Consider the following 20,162-nt stretch of genomic DNA (forward strand, 5'->3'; position numbering starts at 1 on the left):
TTTAGCATCCTCTAGAAGTCACAATTCTGATATGACTCAGCATATTGTAGATAAAATTAATACTACGTTAATATATATAAAGTCATACAATAACTGAAGCTTGTGCACCTAAACAGTCCAACAACTGGCTGCGGATGATGCTGGCTGTTGTGGTTTAATACCCCCTAATAAAAAAAATACACATCAGAATTGGTGGGTTCAGTTCTTGTATAAGTATCTGCATACCTAAGACCAATGGCTGGTTGCACAAAACAGTGATTGCCTCAGTCCAACCAGAAGGTATTATTGTCTGCCTAGACATAGGTCAATGTTACGGCAAATTATTGGAATTTTTCTTCTGCTTAGAACTGTCCAGAGAAATGGCAGAGGGCTCTTCTATGGTCATTAACCTCATTTCTAAAGGTGCCCATACATGCACTGATATTGTTATATGAAATTGGCTATATTTGTTGCATATAAGGTGGGTTGACAAGGTGACTAATAACGCCTTGAATATTGGTCATCTGGTCGATTGGGCAGGGTGGGAAAAAAAGGCAGCCAGTTGGCGCAGGAAAGATCATTTTTGTAACTTGTATGGTCACCTTAAGCCATGCAACATCACAAGATTCACATTCATTTTCAGCTGAATAAAGCCAGATCGCTATAATGAACAGCAGGTGGTGCTGTTGTGTGTTTAACTTTTACAGTTATGGAACCTGTTATCCAGAATGCTCAGGACCTGGTGCTTTCTAGATAAGGGATCTTTCCATAATTTGGATCTCCATACCTTAAGTCTGCTAAAAATCACTTAAATATTGAATAAACCCAATAAGCTTGTTTTGCCTTCAATACGGATTGATTATATCTTAGTTGGGATCAAGTATAAGGTACTGTTTTATTATTACAGAGAAAAAGGAAATCAGTTTCAATTATTAGAATCATCTGCTTATAATGGAACCTATGGGAGATGGCACTTTCTGGATAATGGGTTTCTGGATAATGGGTCCTATACCTGTATATATTTTATTATATATTTATATTGTTTCAAATGTAGCATTTTAACAGCTATTTAGAAGAGTTTTCTGGGTGATTTTACATTAATTTGTTTTGAGGGTTTATTTTTTCTTTAAACAGTTCATTAAAGAAAAAAAACACACTTTAGTAATAAATTTATAATTGGCACAGTAACACAGTTTAATTTAGTATAGTTATATTTATTTTCAGCAGTAGGGATTTTCAAGAATAATTCATTAGTCACAAAAAATGCACCAGGGCTCCAGAACCATTCCCAGTGGGCCCAACCTGTTTGCCAGCCCATTTGGACTTCTACACCAGTATCATGGCCCCTTATAGCATAAGAATGAATAAACAGATAGCAGAAGTGAAAACAGAGTTAAAGAAGATTGGAAACAGAGAAAAAAGGCAGAAAAAAGGGATAGTGGAGAAAAAGGAAGAGAAAACATAAAACCAAGAGTAGAGGATGGAAGAAAGGGGTGAAGAAGTGCATTTCGCTATGTGGGGGGCCCGACAGCGCAGTCTGACACCGCAGGCCAGTAATACACAGTTAGTGAATGCAGGCAAGGGGTTTTATTAATCTGTTGGCTTTCACTGGCTGTTAGTAGGTCTAAGATTTTATGACGCCAATAATCTCTACACAATGCCATAAAAACTATTCAGCTTTTTTCCATGTAACAATAAGGAGCGAGACCCTGCAACAATGGACACACCATGTAATGACGTATAGCAAAGAAAAGCAAGTAAAGGGGCCCTATTTATTTACAAAGTGGAGGGCCATTGTGTTATAGTCAGGCTGGCCTAAATGGGACCCTGAAAGACAATCCATTTATTTACAATCACGCAGATTACAAACTGGGCTCAACCCATTAAATAATTTTTGTGTTACCAAGAGATACAGAGAAGCAGATATCACAATTGTGCCATATATTTAAAGGGAACTTTAAAAAATGATACCCCCATCCCTACCCCACATTCAGTTCAGAGATACGGCACAACATTGTAGTGCAGCAGCAGTTCTCTTGCTGTAGTCTTGGCAATGTGGCTTTGGAAGAAGGTTTAAGACCTGCCATGTCACCCAGTGCACACATTTCTGCGCTGCTAACCAACCCGAAGCAAAAGCATAGTCCACCTTCCCATCATCAGTTGGATGTCTCAAATGTGCAAGGCTTCACTCTTCTACATTGCTTTCAGCTAGGACATGGAGAAAAAAAGAAGGTTAATCACACAGAGTTACAGAAGTAGGTATTAGATGGACATGGGCTCTTGTCTTTTATGTTGGACAGACCACTAGTGTAAATGCAAGTAACAGTGCAACAATGCAAGTGTTTCAATTTGATAAGGAGGTGTGACCCCAATGGTGAGAAATGAAGTAACTGCCATGCAGTAATGTGTTATGTTGGAGCAGTCACTAGAGGTCTTAGTACTCTGGAGCGCAGTTTAGCTAAAAATAACTTAAGGTGGCCATACACCATAAGATCCGCTTGTTTGGTGAGGTCACCATATGAGTGGATCTTTCACCTGATATGCCCACATAAGGTGGGCAATATCAGCTTATTTGATTGTTTGCCCCTAGGGGACGGGAATAGGAGCCTTCAGAGTGAGGGTCACATCAACAAGCCGATGTGGTCTTCAATTCGTCAGGAAAATAAATCCTTCCCAATCAACATCTGGGCGATTTTCAGCCAGATATCAGTCAGTGAGGCCTGTCGGAGGGCCCCATTCACAGAGACAAGCTGCAGAATCAGCCAAAATCTGTCTGTGTATGGCCATCTGTAATGGTAGGAATTGATAAACAAGTCCATTTGTTATTGGCTGCTGCTAGGAACATTCTGAGAGGACACCTCTATGGAGTATGGAACAATAATAACATATGCCCTCTAGGGTCAATCAACACCAGCATCTTCTCACTTGTTCAAATGTAAAAGAGCATTGGCCTTGGCGAAAAAGTTGCCATTTTAATCTTATAAAACCTGACACATCATATCAGCATGCAGCCTGGCTAATTAGCAGTTAAATTAGGTGCATGCTGCCAGCTGCCCTGGTTTCAAACTAATTGCTAATAATTGAAGGATGCGGATTTGATAGATGTCCAATGATGTGTTGGGAGGTCAACATGGCAGGCACTTGTGCTAGTAGCTGGTATCATATACACAGGTTACCAGTTACCCACACACCTAACCACACAAAAGCTTCCCTCGAGCCACTTATTTATAGCACTGGCCTTAGGGCTTGTCCTTAAGGACATTATTTTACATTTAGTAAAATGAAAATTGCTCTCAATTTCAAATTCCTTTTCATTTGTTTTGGTTGCAAATTGACCCACTTTAAAAATAAGGTTTTAATTTATTATGTGCTTCTCAATAGTGCTTCTAATTATATGCCAACTTAATGTTTATTGTTTTGCAGTAGCTGTCTGTGTTTAGTTAGGCTATTGTCAGACGGGGTTTTTGACCCCTCGTAAAGTACATAGCTATGACAGTCGGATTTCTCCTCAGAAATACCAAAGCATTGCTTTTTTGAGCAGAGGTCCATCTCGCACCTCTGGCACAGTGCTTCCCATTGATTCTATGGCCTAAAACTGCTATATAACCAAAATCTGAAAGAAAGGGGAATATCACTGTCAAAAGTGAGTTTACGATGGATATATAGGTCTAAGCAGATGAAGTAAAAGAATCTTACCCATAGTACAAGGTGGTCCGGGTGCTCATGCCCAAGACCCTCAGCATGGGGGAGCCCAAACGGAACAAGCAAATTGAAGTAGGCAGGCACTCCAGAACTCCAAAAAAAGTAGATATAAAGCTCAGGTGTATAGTAAAATCAAAATTGTTTTATTAACATATACACATAAATGCTAAAGAGCCTTACGCGTTTTGTACCTTACTGGGTACTTAATCATAGGCACCCTGGAGTTCCGGAGTGCCTGCCTCAATTTGCTTATCACTGACAAAATACCTGGAATTGGAGGCAACCAATGTCAGGTGGGAAAAGGTGGTTAGGAGCTATTCCACTGTCAAAGCCCTACTGCAAGTAAAGGAAAACTATACCTTTAGAATGAATACTGAACCAACAGATAGTTTATAGCATATTAAGGCGCCAATTAAAGAATCTTACCAAACTGAAATATATCTGTCAGTAAATATTGCCTAAACATCGTTTAGCTTGAGCCGCCATTTAGTGATGGGCTGTGTGCTCCCTCAGGAAATAATGCAGCTCTAACTGTAGTGGGAGTAAAAGACAGACTTTCATTCCATAAATTGGCTGATGTAACCTAACATATATGTGTGCTCTTGGTTTGTTGTGTGCATCGTGAATCGTATGATCCCAAGGGGTTAGTGTTTGAAATGCCAATTTTCTATTTATGATTACCCAATGGCACATACTACTTAAAAGTATGTTTTTATGAAAATGGTTTAATTAAATGAAGTAGGGTGTTACACATTAGCTGTATTATATGAGGTATTTTTACAGAGACTTACATTGTTTTGAGGTATAGTTTTTCCTTTCATGCAGGCAAAGTTCCCCTATGGCCATTGACAATTGTCACAACAGACAATTTCCAGAGGACAGGCTCCAATAGAGATTAAATAGTGCTCTGGTTTTTCAAGTACACAGAGACAGCCCCCCAACATGCCCAATAAATAGTCACTGTCTATGGGATCTTACAGCAGCCCCTCTGGCATTTGCCAGAACCCACAGATTGCCAGTCCAGGCCTGCCAGGGCATACTGCTAGTAGCTTTGCCCAGGATACCTATGGCTAGTTCTGTATATATTCCAGCTTTGAAAGCCAATTGCCTGCTTTCAGGTACAATATAGGCAGAGGCAGTCAGGATCCCCTCATAAATATATACTGAATGCAGATTAAACTGAATGTCTTTTGTTTGCAAGACAAAAGAATAAACACTAGGCTTTTATTTGGCCATAGGTATCATGATTCCATTATTAAGAATATAAAAATGGTATTTCAAGTGGAACTATGTGACCTTGCTGTGAATGCTCTTCTATACAAAGTAATTATATACGCTGTCCACTGTACAAAGAACTCCGTTCACCTGCAAAATGTTGAGCATATGTTTAAGTCTGTTTATCTCTTTCCTTCACTCCTAACCGAGGCAACGGGAGACTCCTACTGACAGATCTGCTCATTAGGTGCCCTACAATGTTTGTGTCACCTGAGTGATAATGAGGAGGTCATTCACTCTGCTATCAACATACTAATCTCTGGTTCTGCTTCGTCCAGCAGGTGTCCTGTTTCTTCCTCCTTTGTTTCTGCCTCCTCACTTGGTATCTCTTCAAGCGTCTTGACTTCCTCAGAGTCTTCGGTCTCACCTGGACACAGTCACCATAGAAATAAAAGCAGCGCAGTTAGTTTGGGCACTAGGGGGGTGGGGGGTGCTGTGTGACATTACTCTGTACAGTGATCCGTATCGGGCTGTTCCAATACTTGTAATTCTGCCTTCCGAAAAACTCATCAAGCTAATGCACTGTACGGGAAACGAACTGATCATCTGAGGGCAACGGCAGAGTGGAGCAAATTCATAGCAACCAATCAGCAATTAATTCTGATCAGTTTAATACAAATGTGAAAATGAAAGCAAAAAAGGCTAATTAGTTGCTATATATAACTGCTCGTGTGCGATTCATCATCACCGAGGTCCAAAAGCTCTGTTTAAACTAGTGAATATAAAACTGCGAGTATGACCTGACATTACATTGCAGACAAAAACTATAGACAACTATAGGCAATGTACACAATGTAGTCTCTTTGACCTGAAATAATGTTATACAGCCCTAAAATTAACATTATCCCAAAACAATAGGCATTGCCAACTCTATGGAAGGGCAGTTAGCCCATAATTGTGTCAAACTTTATGGCATTTCTCAATAGAAGCTATGAGCAAAAGGGTTTTCTTCAGGTGGTGCTTCTATGGGGCTGCCACACTAACCGCCATTTATAATAAAAGGGATTACAGGCCCCACAAATATTTCAAATTATCCCCCCTACTTCAGACCCTCCAGACAGTGCTGAACTACAGCTCTCAGATAGCCCAATGCAACAGGTCTAGGGAAACTAACAATACAATTGCATTGTATTACCTTCTGCCATTACATCCTCCTCATTTGGTTGGTCTGCTGTAGGCTCCTCTGCATCTTCTACTTTATCTTCTGTTTCACTTGTGGCACCATTTTCCTCTTCAGCTGGTGCCAAGCTTTCTGCTGCTTCTAACTCTGCGGTGTCTATGGCTTCCACTTCATCCTCCACAGGGGGATCTTCATTTATTGATGCTTCATTCTCTGTTAATGGTTCCAATTTGGTCTGGTCTGGGATCGTTTCAATGTCATCAACAATCTGATCACTTATATCTGAGGAGGCTGAAAGGGCAAGAAAACAAACAAATGTATATTGTGGGGCTGACCCTTCTAGGATGGACAGTTAGAGTGAGATTTTGAGTGAGCAGTTTTTTGCTGTCCTATATATACTTGCCATAATAACTACATGATGACTACTACATGCAATAATAACCATTTCTAAACCATTGCCTTAAGGGAGACATATTGGGTGAAAATAAGATTGTGCCAATACATTATAACTCTAAGGGGCTGATTTACTTACCCACGAACGGGTCGAATGGAGTCCGATTGCGTTTTTTTCGTAATGATCGGTACTTTGCGATTTTTTCGTATGTTTTGCGATTTTTTCGGATTCTTTACGAATTTTTCGGATCCAATACGAAAGTTGCGTAAAAAGTTGCGCATTTTGCGTAGCGTTAAAACTTACGCGAAAAATGCGCAACTTTTCGCGTAAGTTTTAACGCTACGCAAAATGCGCAACTTTTTACGCAACTTTCGTAATGGATACGAAAAACTCGCGTTTTTACGCAAAAATCGTATTGGATCCGAAAAATTCGTAAAGAATCCGAAAAAATCGCAAAACATACGAAAAAGTCGCAAAATATTCGTTTTCAAGTCGGAACTTTTCCAATTCGGGTCGGATTCGTGGGTTAGTAAATCAGCCCCTAAATATAGAAGGATGTTTTTTGAGCTGATTTATTGAGAATTCCTCCAAAAGCCTACTAGTCCCACTCTTCTGTTCAACTTCTGTCCTTGTCCTTTCTCACGCTGTGCAGGGGGCCGGCGGCACTCAACACACTGCACTGTAGGATAGAAACCAATCACCAGCTAGGAGGGCCTGATAGGGAACTGAAGCCTGTCTTTGCTTGTGTGAGTGCTGTGATTGGCTATCCCATCCCACTTCTACTGTGCATCTGGCAGGGACCAATAAGCCCACGTAGGTGTTCAATTATTAAAGCTCACAAAAATAGTCTATAACTCAGATGGCCCTTCACACCCCAGTCTGACCCTCAGCATACCAGTTAGTGCTATTGCTTGTAAGTTGCAAGTTATTTGGTGCTTGTTTAGGTTAACGCTAAAGCCACACAAGAATCAACTGCTCCGTGGACCTCTCTCTCCTGTCTGTGCTTATACTGTATTTACAGTAGGATGAGAAAAAGCCCAATGTGGTTGTAGCCTAACTATATATTCTGCTGTACGTCTTTTGGCGCCACTGCCAATGGCCTCACTAATGAAAAGTTAATATAAAATAGTATTTATTAGCAATTTATAGATGTATTATTAAATATAATTCTGGACAATGAAGTAATATCAGGAATCAATTGTTTTCACATTATATTATAAATTCTAAATTCATTTACTAATAATAGATATTTATAAGATATCATTCTTCACTAGTGCAGTCACTAATTTTCTCTGTTCTTGTTAAAAAGCTGACTTTATAGACTATACAATTTCTGGGTAGCAGCGATAAAAATTGCCAACATATTTGCCTATATTCGGCAACAAATCTGGTGAGAATCCATCTGTGGATTTGTGCCCCTTTCAGTAGTGGTGACTATAGCCAGCAATGCGCACAGGAAGCTTGGTGTTTCCCTAGCAACTAGCAAGTGTTGCTGGGTAATGGCTGCTCACAGCATTCTCTAGTCAGCCTCATTTTCTACTGAAAACCCAACTTTTTGAGCTTATACTCATGTTAACGATTTACTAAGTGAAAATTCTGTTTGTTAAACAAATTCCATAGCTGTTCCCCATGATGTAATCACTGACAAATGATAAAACATTAACGAAATCCTGATTTCTCCATGTCCTAAATAAATCACCTATAAAGTACCAACTCGGATTATAGGTACATGAGGCTGAGTTTATGTATGCCATGGCTACAGTCAGAACTAAAGCCACAACTGATAACCCTGGACTCTGTAACATATATTAAACAGTGAGCCAAATATAAACACAGGGCTTGTTTGGGTTTTATATTATAAAATAATAAGTATAAATTGCATTGGGAAATTATTTCATAAACCATATATGTTTAGATAATTAGCTATGGGATATCAATATTCTTGATAGTTGTAATTAATCTCATGATATTTGTAATTAATCTCATGATAACTTAACTGATGGCTTAAGGAAAGGTAAAAACTAAGTAAGCTTTATCGGAAAGGTCTATGTAAATACAGCCATAAGCACTCACAGAAATGCTGCAAAAGAAACATGTTTTGTAAACATGTTCTTTGGTACCTGATTTCCTCTCTCAGAAAAATCCTTCAAGGATTCTAAGGGGCAGGGTGGACAAGGTGTTGGATGAATAAGAAGCCAGGTTGCATTTTACCCACCCTATTTTTATATGTGGGGGTTAAGGGCTATTAGGGTGTCATTGCCACAGCTTGCGGTGGAATGCTTGCCACAGGTGTGGTGCATATGCCCCATTTTTAATCACCAGGGGGCTATTGGTGAATTGTGGTATCTTCAGTCAGGATGGAGGTATTATGGTTGCCAAAATTTTCTGGAAAGTGGATAGCCCATCTGGTGGCCTTTGGACTTGGATAGCATTCCTGGTGTTTGGATATGACTGATGTTATTCAACATTGTACAATTTATTTATATAATCCCTAACATATTTGTTAATAAAGTTGTGACCTGTGTTCACCCCGTCTTGCATATTTCCATTGTCTACTCACATAGGAATGCAACCTTCAATACAGACCACATATTTAATCCACATCCTGCATGGCTTATTAGCAATTATTTTAGATGCATGCTGCAGACTGAACTGATTTATGTGCAGCCACACAGCATGCATCTAAACTGATTGCTAACTAGCCATGCAGGATGTGGATTCATTATTTGGCCGGTATTAAAGGGGTGATGTGGCAAGCCTATCTACTGAGGGTAGTTGAGATAAAAAAAAAGTGGTATTGCGAGGACCCTGACCATGCCCAGTAGTGGTGCGCGAGTTGACAGTCAACCTGCACCCGACCCTAACCTGCCCTCTTACAGTATATACCCCCACCTGACCTGCCCCAGCCTGATGTCACGGAGAGGGTGGGGCAGGGCATGCCAATAAATAGACTCTGCCAGGAGTGGAAGTGGGGGTACAGTTAGGTAGCGGGCAGGGAGGGTGGCAGGAAGAGCTTGGCCCGAACCAGTCCACGAGCCAAATATGTGGTGCGAGTCGGCACGAACCCAACCAACCTGTGAGTCCTGTGTGTTTTGGGCCACCCAGCACATCACTAATGCCCAGTTATGCTCAGCCATGTCCTTGGTCCACCAAAAACCCCATCCATTCTTTTTGCAAGCACTGCCCTTTTGGGGTCCATGATTTGATAACAAATCTTAAAAATTGCACATCAACATAGTTTCCAAAGTTTAAAAAAAGTTATGATCCAAAAATGACTGATCTAGAGAAAGGCAAAATGAAAAACTCCAAATGAACAAATAAATTCCCATGAGGCTGTTTTAGGAAGCTCAAGTCCTATAGAGCCATTCCCTTATTAAATCCCTCAGTGTATCTATAGTTGTGTGAGTGTTGCCGCAGAGATTTCATGCCAAGCAACCTGTATTTTTGGTTTAGTTGTTCTTAATAGTTAAATGATTTCATGCAGATCAGTGAGCAATACGGCAGCACCCAGGCTCCGGAGGCATCTAAGTGCATTCATGCTGAAAGTCCCCAGGCATCCAATCATGAGCAGAAATAATCATAATAAGTAATTCCACTTGTTCATATCAATCTGCAGATGACTGCCTCATGAAAGCTGACAGACTGTCGCTCACACCCTGGAACAAATTCCTAGATTCACTGCTTTTTATTGTTGATGTTTTCCCATTGAACAATGAGACGGCCCATCTGTGAGAACTAGAAGCAGGCTCTTATTATTATTATCACTCTTTATAGGCTCTTATCATTATAATAATATAATATAATGCATAATACACATCAATCTCTGCCCCAGTGGAGCCTGCAATCTGGGATCCCTATCACATACACACATCATGGTCAGTTTTATCAGAAATTTATTTACCTGCCTGCATATTTGGAGGGTGATAGAAAAACCCTTAAAAACACAAACAAACTCTTTGAGATGGTGCTTTAAGGTGGCCATACACGTATGAATTTCGATATTTCCTGAAAGATTGTTTGCTCCCTTCACTGATGTTCAGGGCTGAATCGTCAGATATGGAGGCAGAAACAATATGGATTCTACCTCCACCTGACGATTCAGCCCTAAACCCAGATTTTGCTTTTGGTTTTTGGTTCTGAATCTTGAAACAGACTAGCTCCTGGTCTGTTAATCGCCAGCCTTCTGCTAAATTGTTTCAAGAGTCATAGCCATTAGAGCAGAATATATAAAAAGTTCGACAGATACTGGTTTCAATAGCATTTGCATTTACAAACAACCTTAAAACCACTTAAAATGTTTAATTAATAGTATAATGGAAAGTTAGAATTTCATTTTTTTCAAATATGCAAAAAGCAGTTTTTGGAGATCAAGGGTTTTTTTATGCCATTTACACCTATTACTGCTTTATACTTATATCAACAACAATTACCCCCAGAACAATGGCAATGCTTAGCTCTTTGCTGCTTTACATTTGCTGCTCCCTATGCAGCTATTAATAAACTGCATCATTTATGTCTATATATAAATAGATTGTTTCCCAGCTGAAATACAGGCAATGCAGCATCAATATATTTGACGTCATAATTCCAAGAAGTCAACAAACATTAAACTAATGAAGCAACTGCTGCTTAAATGAGAATTCCCATGGTGGCGGCCATTTGTCTAATTGCCTTCCTAACCCAGATTCCAGTCTCACTTTGAAAGCATAACAAGCTACTGGAGGTAAAAGTGGAATTATTTTTTATTACCAGTCATTACCAGCCCGGCATTTTTTCATTTCATTTACATTCCCCTAATGTTACTAAATTACAAGTGTAATAAATGTACACACGACCTCTGGATCAAATAGCACTTAAGCGGTTTCACTTAGGCAAAAAGGTTGAACTTGATTGACATATGTCTTTTTTAACTGAAAGGGATGGTTCACCTTTAATTTAACTTAGTATATTATAGAATGAACAATTCTAAGCAAATTTTCAATTGGTCTATCTTTTTTATTTCTTATAGTTTTTTAATTATTTCCTCTGCTACAATTTTTCAGCTGCCAAAAAACGATTGCTCTGTTTGGCTACAGCGTAATTGTTATTTTTTTTTCTATTCTGTCCCTCTCCTGTTCATATATCAGTCAATTAATGATTAAAATAATTAAAAAACTACAAATAATAAAAAATCAAGACCAATTGGAAAATGGTCTCGGAATATTACTCTCTATCATACTAAAAGTAAACGCAAAGGTGAACAACCACATTAATCTACTATGTTACTACGTAGCATTCTCTTTTAAAGGAAATGTAAACCTTCAAAACAAATCTGAGCACTTTTGCAATTTGCATTATTGGTTTCTATTTTTCCAGATATTTTACACTGCAAATACAATGAACGTAACACAACAACACCTCCATATTTAGTATTTGTCATCATAAATGTGAGAGTATTAATGGCTCGAGGTGTGATTAAGAGAAGAATGTCACCAGTCTTTTTCTTACAAATCCTTCTAACTGAAATGTCAAAGATTAAGCTATATCATAAGTACAGAAATACCTTAATTTTACATCCAGGTATCGGACCCCTTATCCGGAAACCCATTATCCAGAAAGTTCTGAATTACGGAAAGGCCATCTGCCATAGACTCCATTTTAATCAAATACTTCACATTTTTAAAAATGATTTCCTTTTTTTCTGTAATTATACAACTGTATCTTGTACTTGATCCCAACTAAGATATAATTAGTCTTTATTGGAGCCAAAACAATCCTATTAGGTTTAAGACCCCTTATCCGGAAAACCCCAGGTCCTGAGCATTCTGGATAACGGGTCCGATACCTGTACAGGTATCGGACCCCTTATCCGGAAACCCGTTATCCAGAAAGCTCCGAATTACGGAACGCCAGTCTCCCATAGACTCCATTTTAATCAAATAATTCAGAATTTTAAAACTGATTTCCTTTTTCTATGTAGAAAAAAACCAGAACCTTGTAATTGATTCCAACTAAGATATAAATAATCCTTATTGGATGCAAAACAATCCTATTGGGTTTAATTAATGTTTTATTGATTTTTTAGTAGACTTAAGGTATTGAGATCCAAATTACGGAAAGACCCCTTATCCGGAATACCCTTGGTCCCGTGCATTCTGGATAATGGGTCCTATACCTGTACTATAATTTTAGGTTTTCCCTCATTTTACACTGTTTTTTTTTTTTTACACCATTATGTAACATTTTACCGGATATTACACCATGTTTTTCTGGTGATCATCATGAAGAGGGTCAGGGAAGGGAGGGAATCTATAGGAAGAGTTTCTACCCTTACAAATTTACCAGCAAATATATTTCCAGTAAAACTGGATTATTGCCAACCGCCCTAGCTGGTGATTTGCCAGCTTGGCCGGTGAAATACTAGCTTAGTGGCAACCCTACCAACCCTACCAGCACTAGGGTTGTCTCATGGCCTGTATTCTATGGCCAGGCTGTTAAAAAAGTACTTGATACCAATATTATTAATGAGGATTGATTAATTAAAGCCAGAATATTTTTCACAAAAAGGTGGCAAACTCACTTGTGTATGGATGCGGGAGACTTGAACTACTCTTTAGGCCTAAGTAACATAGGGCTGATTCTCGGCCTGCGGATCAACAAAGGCCGAGATACAGCCCCTACGTTCTGATCAGCTTTTGGATGTGCCTGGAGCCACTGTGTTTGCATGGAGCAGATTTTGGTGCTAGAATGCGCGAGTATACCGAAATCCACCCCGTAGTCTTAAAATTATACGCTAAGCAAGTCCGCAGTTTACGTCTGTATTGAAACTGGCAGGTAATAAAGGACAAATGTAGAGAGCCACCTGAACAATGCCAATAAATGTACCACTGCCCTAAAAATGTAGAGCTCAACAACATACCTTTTTAATAACAAAAAGTGCTATAACTCCCACAAGAGATATCATAATTATCACCATTACTGCAGTTAGGCCTCTTCTTTCCATGAACAATTGGGGCCCAAAGCTTATTTACCTGCTAATTTTAGTTACATAACTACACTTCATGTCACACTACCGAACATTCAACTTCCATTACTTTCGGTTCATTTCATGTTCAGCATTGTATAACAGGTTTGTGCTGTCAGAGCTGAAAATTAAGTGTATCACTGGGCTCATTTCACGTGTTTAAAAAACACGTGTTTTAAAAAAAAGTAACGGGCCATAAGCACATTGAAACACACACACACACACATATATATATATATATATATATATATACAGTCCAAGCAGAAGGTAGCACACCACTTACAAAAAGTTAAATGCCCGGGTGCTAATGCAAATAGAAATACAAAATACTGCAAAGAAGGCCAGCACTCACAGGACTTTAAGAAATACAAAAAATAAAGATTTTAAAGCAAATGATGAAGCATGGTTTTGTATTCGTCCGACATTTCAGTTCCAAATAGGAACTTTCATCAGGGAGAGATATATATATCAATGTCTCTGGGTGTTGTGCACTTGGTTACACTGGCATGCACTTCTGTAAATAATTACTCCTTGTGGTCTACTATTCAGTACCATTCAGTTACCAGTTCAAGATGTAAACTAAATATTTTAAAACCTTCAGCCACCATCTCAATTATTCAGGTCCCCAGATCCTCATTCTAAATGCTCTGTATAACATTTCAGATGTGATTTAAGTGATGCTTCTTGTAGTGGATGCCAATGCCGATGAGTTTTGAATTGTTTGCACTGCAGAAACAAAAGACCCAGCTCTCCAATATTGCATTGTAGTGTTACACAGTGGAACAGGGAATAAATCCTTATTGCTGGTACACTCTGGGGCTAGATATAGTGCATAATACAGAAACCCCATGGGACTGACCAACATGCCCAACACAATGGATGAGGTCAAAATCCTATAAGAAACATTCCATGAAGCTAGCGGGTGTCGCTGACACATCAGAAATCATAGGGCCCCATGCAAGTTAATAGTAGGGCCCTCTCTCAAAGCACTCCAATTATTAGCCTATTAGCCACCTGGGCCCATTGTGGTGAGCCCTGCCAATGGAGTAGAATGGTGTCCCAATGAAAAAAAATGCCCTGCACATACATGGCCACATTCATAATCTCCCCCAACCAAGCCCCTTTATATAAAAACTCCACTTTTGATCCTCCCACCACCACCAATTCCACACAAGCCCCACTCCCATGGGCATCCCGTGAATTGCACATTTATGACTCTTGGGGCCCCTTCTACCATGGGGCCTAAGCAAAGTACCCATCTGATTGTGGCCCTGCAGGTGATATTGCTCTACAACTTGCTATTTTGTGCATCCATGCTAACAGTCCCAGGTACAATCACAGTACAGTTCACTACAGCTGGCTGGTAGGATTTATGGTCATAACTGCCCTGCATGCTGTGCAATGGATAGCCAGGAGCAGTCACTCCAGTGAATACATTGCATTGTGTTGTACTTACTACCAGGCCCCAATTAATTGTTAAACTCATCATGGGGTTCAGATTAACTGTAAATAAAAGGAAAGAGGATTATGTACATTTTTGAGCTGTACGAAAGTTCTATGCCAAGATACAAATCTTAACGAAAACCCCACAATTTTGTAGAGACAATTTGCAATTAGTCTCCATTTTTTATTATTTGTGGCATTTCAATTTTTTAGCTCTGCAACTCTCCAGTTTGGAATTTCAGCAGCTATCAGGTTGCTAGGGTCAAATGTGACCCTAGCAAAAAGAAAGAACAATAACTATATACCTGTAGCCTCACAGAGCAATAGTTTTTTGATTGCTGGGGTCAGTGACTCCCATTTGAAAGCTGGAAATGTTTATCAAACAGCATTGTTGTCAATTATGTAAAAAAATTCTAGTAGCGTTGCTACTTAATTTATATAATAAACCTAAATACATTTCATCATTTTCAGATAAAATGATTGTAACTGGTTTTGTTTGCACTGTTGCCCACAGGCTCACAAAGAATAATCTGCAACTGAAATGGACCACCAGGACGAGTGGGCAGCTTACTGCCACATGTATGGGGGAAATTGATGGCGTACCTGATAGCTATCAAGCAGACTATTGCCCAGGTACCTTTCAGGCAGGGTTCTAAATCCTGTCAGGGCCCAGGGTCTGCACAGACTTGTATTAGAAGCAGCCGGATTAGGCCCTAGTCACTAGTCACCAAACTGGGCAAAGACCCACTTTTTTAATTAATGTATCATTAAAGTAAAGGTGAACTTGCCCTCTAAAATACACAGCCTGGGGTCAGGATCGGAACAAGTCAGGGCTGTTTCCCAAGCACTGCCAGCACATTCTCAGGACTGAGTTATTGATTTTTTGACTAGTCAGGGGACTTTAACCCTATCAGTACAAATGTCAACTAAGGGGCACATTTACTAATCCACGAATCCGAATCACGAATGGGAAAAAATCGGATGGGAAACGAAAATTTCTGAAGATCGCAAATATCACGAAAATGCTTACGAAAAAATCGTATTAGTCACGAAAATATCGTATTGGCGATCCAAAAGTCACAAAATTTTCGTACCAAACCATTGTAAACAGTGGTAAAACCTTTCCGATTTTTTCGCGCAAGCGTCCGAAAAAGTCGTGCGGCGTCCGAAAAAGTCGTGCGGTGTACGAAAAAGTCGTCCGGACGCCCGGAAAAATCGGCGAAAATACACTCGAGCATTCGTGCCTTTGTAAATGTGCCCCTTAATGTTGGTATTTCCACCATTCTCACCGCTTGGCAGCTACATAAGACCACACTGAGGCAATACTAAGCTGTCTCTCCTGAGTATGGCGTAGAGTACTGGCCAGTAACCTGGTCAGTTTCAACCTTGGAAAGCAAGTTACAGGAAAAACTCAGTCCCTCTATAAAATGTAGAATTCTTAAAGGGTGGTTCACCTTTATGTTTACTTGTAGTATGTTACAGAATGACCAATTCTAGGCAACTTTTTTATTGGTCTTTATTATTTATGTTTTATAGTTTTTTTATTATTTAATTATTCTTCTTCTGACTCTATCCAGCTTTCAACAGGGGGTCACTGACCCCAGCAGCCAAAACACTATTGCTCTGTGTGGCTACAGTTTTATTGTTATTCTTACTTTTTCTTACTTATTTTTCTATTCAGGTCTTCTCCTGTTTATATACCTGTCATCATTATATACCTGTCTCATTCAAACCACTCATTGGTTGCTAAGGTAATTTGAACCCTAGCAACCAGTTGACTACTGATATTCAAACGGTAGAGTTCCTAAAAAAAAGTGAAATAAGTAAAAATAAACAAATAATAAAAAATTAAGACTAACTGCAATTTGTCTTAGAATGTTACACTCTACAACATACTTAAAGTTAACTCAAAGGTGAACAACCCCTTTAATGAATCAGATGCAAGTGAGTGTAGGATTGGCAGGACCAGGGATAACTTTAACACAGTTGGCCAGCTTGGAGTGCATTGCAATATGTGGACAAACAATCCCTTTTTTTTTTTCCTTACTGCATCTTCTGCCTAAAGGTGGCCATACATGGACCGATTGTAGCTGCCAATATCTGTCCCTTGGACCGATTCGGCAGCTTATCGGCCCATGCAGGGCCAGGAAAAGGGGCATGCCCGTCTGATATCTGGCCTGAAATTGGGCAGGTTAAAATATTTAGTCGGATCGGGGACCGCATTGGCTCGTTGATGTGACATGTTCCCTGATAACGCCCACCCTTAGGTGGGGATATCGGGAGAAGATCCGCTTGCTTGGCGACCTCGCCAAGTGAGCAGATCTTCACGTGTATGGGCAGCTTAATGCTTTAACATTTAGTGGTGAGCACAACTTTCCCTTTTTTTGCAGTAGCCTGGCAGGTCAGGCAATGAAAGGAAGGCACTGAGCATCATACTTGAGTTTAATTAAAGCATCTCATGTGCTAAATATGTGGCTGAGCTTCCATAAAAAAAGCTTTTATTCCATAGTACTGAATGGTCTCTGAGCTTTGGACGCATTGTTATATATAAGTGTTAGTATTAATATAATAAGAGAAGCTTTGGAGAGACACTCAGGTCAGGCAGTACCGGTCAGGGAGACTCCTCTCAAGCACACTGCACACCTATTATAGGCTTGTTGGAGAAAATGATGTTAGTGCAGATACAATGACCTGACCTAATATCCTGATGCTGGGCTAACTTTTAATTACACACAAATGGAGTCATGACTATTTTATGAGTTACTGTGTTAATCCAATCATTACATCCATGTATAGGGAAACAGGCTAGTCAGGGAGAGAGTTGCTGTACAATCAGTTTAAACTACAAGTCCCAGCATTATACTCATTCCATCCATGTATAGGGAAACAGGCTTGTCAGGGAGAGAGTTGTTGTACAATCAGTTTAAACTACAAGTCCCAGCATTATACTCATTACATCCATGTATAGGGAAACAGGCTTGTCTGGGAGAGAGTTGCTGTACAATCAGTTTAAACTACAATTCCCAGCATTATACTCATTCCATCCATGTATAGGGAAACAGGCTTGTCAGGGAGAGAGTTGTTGTACAATCAGTTTAAACTACAAGTCCCAGCATTATACTCATTACATCCATGTATAGGGAAACAGGCTTGTCAGGGAGAGAGTTGCTGTACAATCAGTTTAAACTACAAGTCCCAGCATTATACTCATTACATCCATGTATAGGGAAACAGGCTTGTCAGGGAGAGAGTTGCTGTACAATCAGTTTAAACTACAATTCCCAGCATTATACTCATTCCATCCATGTATAGGGAAACAGGCTTGTCTGGGAGAGAGTTGCTGTACAATCAGTTTAAACTACAATTCCCAGCATTATACTCATTACATCCATGTATAGGGAAACAGGCTTGTCAGGGAGAGAGTTGCTGTACAATCAGTTTAAACTACAAGTCCCAGCATTATACTCATTCCATCCATGTATAGGGAAACAGGCTTGTCAGGGAGAGAGTTGCTGTACAATCAGTTTAAACTACAATTCCCAGCATTATACTCATTCCATCCATGTATAGGGAAACAGGCTTGTCTGGGAGAGAGTTGCTGTACAATCAGTTTAAACTACAATTCCCAGCATTATACTCATTCCATCCATGTTTAGGGAAACAGGCTTGTCTGGGAGAGAGTTGCTGTACAATCAGTTTAAACTACAATTCCCAGCATTATACTCATTACATCCATGTATAGGGAAACAGGCTTGTCTGGGAGAGAGTTGTTGTACAATCAGTTTAAACTACAATTCCCAGCATTATACTCATTACATCCATGTATAGGGAAACAGGCTTGTCAGGGAGAGAGTTGTTGTACAATCAGTTTAAACTACAAGTCCCAGCATTATACTCATTACATCCATGTATAGGGAAACAGGCTAGTCAGGGAGAGAGTTGTTGTACAATCAGTTTAAACTACAATTCCCAGCATTATACTCATTACATCCATGTATAGGGAAACAGGCTTGTCAGGGAGAGAGTTGTTGTACAATCAGTTTAAACTACAATTCCCAGCATTATACTCATTACATCCATGTATAGGGAAACAGGCTTGTCAGGGAGAGAGTTGCTGTACAATCAGTTTAAACTACAATTCCCACAGACTCCACTAGTTTTGTTTAAAGTGTTATATGGTTTGTATCTTAACAAAGGGGCTAATATATAACTGATGTTAATACCAATACAATATGCACAAAATAAACTTAGAGACTAGGGGCCCATGCTAATGCCCTCCCTACATTGCCCTGGTGGTGCCCATGATGGGTGCTCTCATTACTGGGGTGCTATGATAATTGCAGATAAAAAAGAGTTATAATGGGGGCTAGAACAAGTTGCTGTAAGAGGTCACTCACCGCTTTTCTTGGGTCCATTGGTTTCCAGAGACTTTGGTCTGTTCCCCCCCTGGGGCTGAGTCTGAGTACTGCTCGAACAGCCCATCGCTCCCTCCGAGCAAAGCGAGGGAATCGGCCGATAGCAAGCGCAGTTCTAAAAAACTCTTCGGAACAGTAGAGAAACCTTCACATCCCAAGCGATGGGAACTTGAATGGGCTGCTGCACAGGGAGCAATGTACACAGGCAGAGCTGGTTAGATATACACTGCCCTACAGGCAGTCCTGCTAGGGACACAGTGAAAGGCAAGTACCAAGTGCCCACTGGTCCCCTAAGCGCTGCCCCTCGGAGTTGCAGTGAAGTTGGGAGAGAGATGAATGTTTACTGGCACACAGCGGTTGCCATAAGAACAGCAGCCGAGATCCGAGTCCTGCAGCTGCCGGGGCTGCCTGTAACACTGAGCCGCCCTGCCTGTAACACTGAGCCGCCCTGCCTGTAACACTGAGCCGCCGCTACTGGGAGAGGATGGCAAGGGGCCGCACTGCGCATGTCCGCTCTTTCCCCACACACTGTCCGCTATAGAGTTTGCTTTGTTTGGAAACTGATAGCGCAGGCTCAGGGCGCTGTTACTATGTTTTCTTTGGATTTATTTACGCCTTGTACTCTCTACTTACCTACTACTGAAGGTACCACATCATGTGACAAATTAGAAAAACATCATCATCAATAATTAATGACAATAAAACAAACCCCTATGGCTTTAAAGCCCTTCTACCTACTATTTTTTAGAGGTGTCCTTTATTTGTCACATGATCTGATACCTTCAGTAGTAGGTAAGTACAGAGTGCAATACATGCCACTATCCCAAAGAA

At 40.1% G+C, this 20,162-nt stretch overlaps 1 protein-coding gene across 2 annotated transcripts; it reads right to left on the reverse strand.

Moving 5' to 3' along the window:
* Positions 1–1,148: 1,148 nt before the first annotated feature.
* On the reverse strand, positions 1,149–19,804 carry grp5l (glutamate-rich protein 5-like [provisional]). Of its 2 annotated transcripts, none has more exons than XM_004915124.4 (4): positions 19,314–19,804; positions 6,092–6,367; positions 5,167–5,323; positions 1,149–2,187 (listed from the first exon to the last, which is right to left on the reverse strand). In XM_004915124.4, exons 1-3 carry the CDS (start codon positions 19,396–19,398, stop codon positions 5,190–5,192), a joined length of 495 nt encoding a protein of 164 aa, XP_004915181.1. In that variant the 5' UTR covers positions 19,399–19,804; the 3' UTR covers positions 1,149–2,187; positions 5,167–5,189. The 2 variants fall into 2 exon arrangements, with proteins under 2 accessions (XP_004915181.1, XP_004915180.1); XM_004915123.4 differs by having other exon boundaries at positions 5,210–5,323; positions 19,314–19,801.
* Between the last annotated feature and the right edge of the window lie 358 nt (positions 19,805–20,162).

Source organism: Xenopus tropicalis, chromosome 6 (genome assembly GCF_000004195.4).
Source record: "Xenopus tropicalis strain Nigerian chromosome 6, UCB_Xtro_10.0, whole genome shotgun sequence".
In the NCBI taxonomy this organism is placed as follows: Eukaryota; Metazoa; Chordata; class Amphibia; order Anura; family Pipidae; genus Xenopus; species Xenopus tropicalis.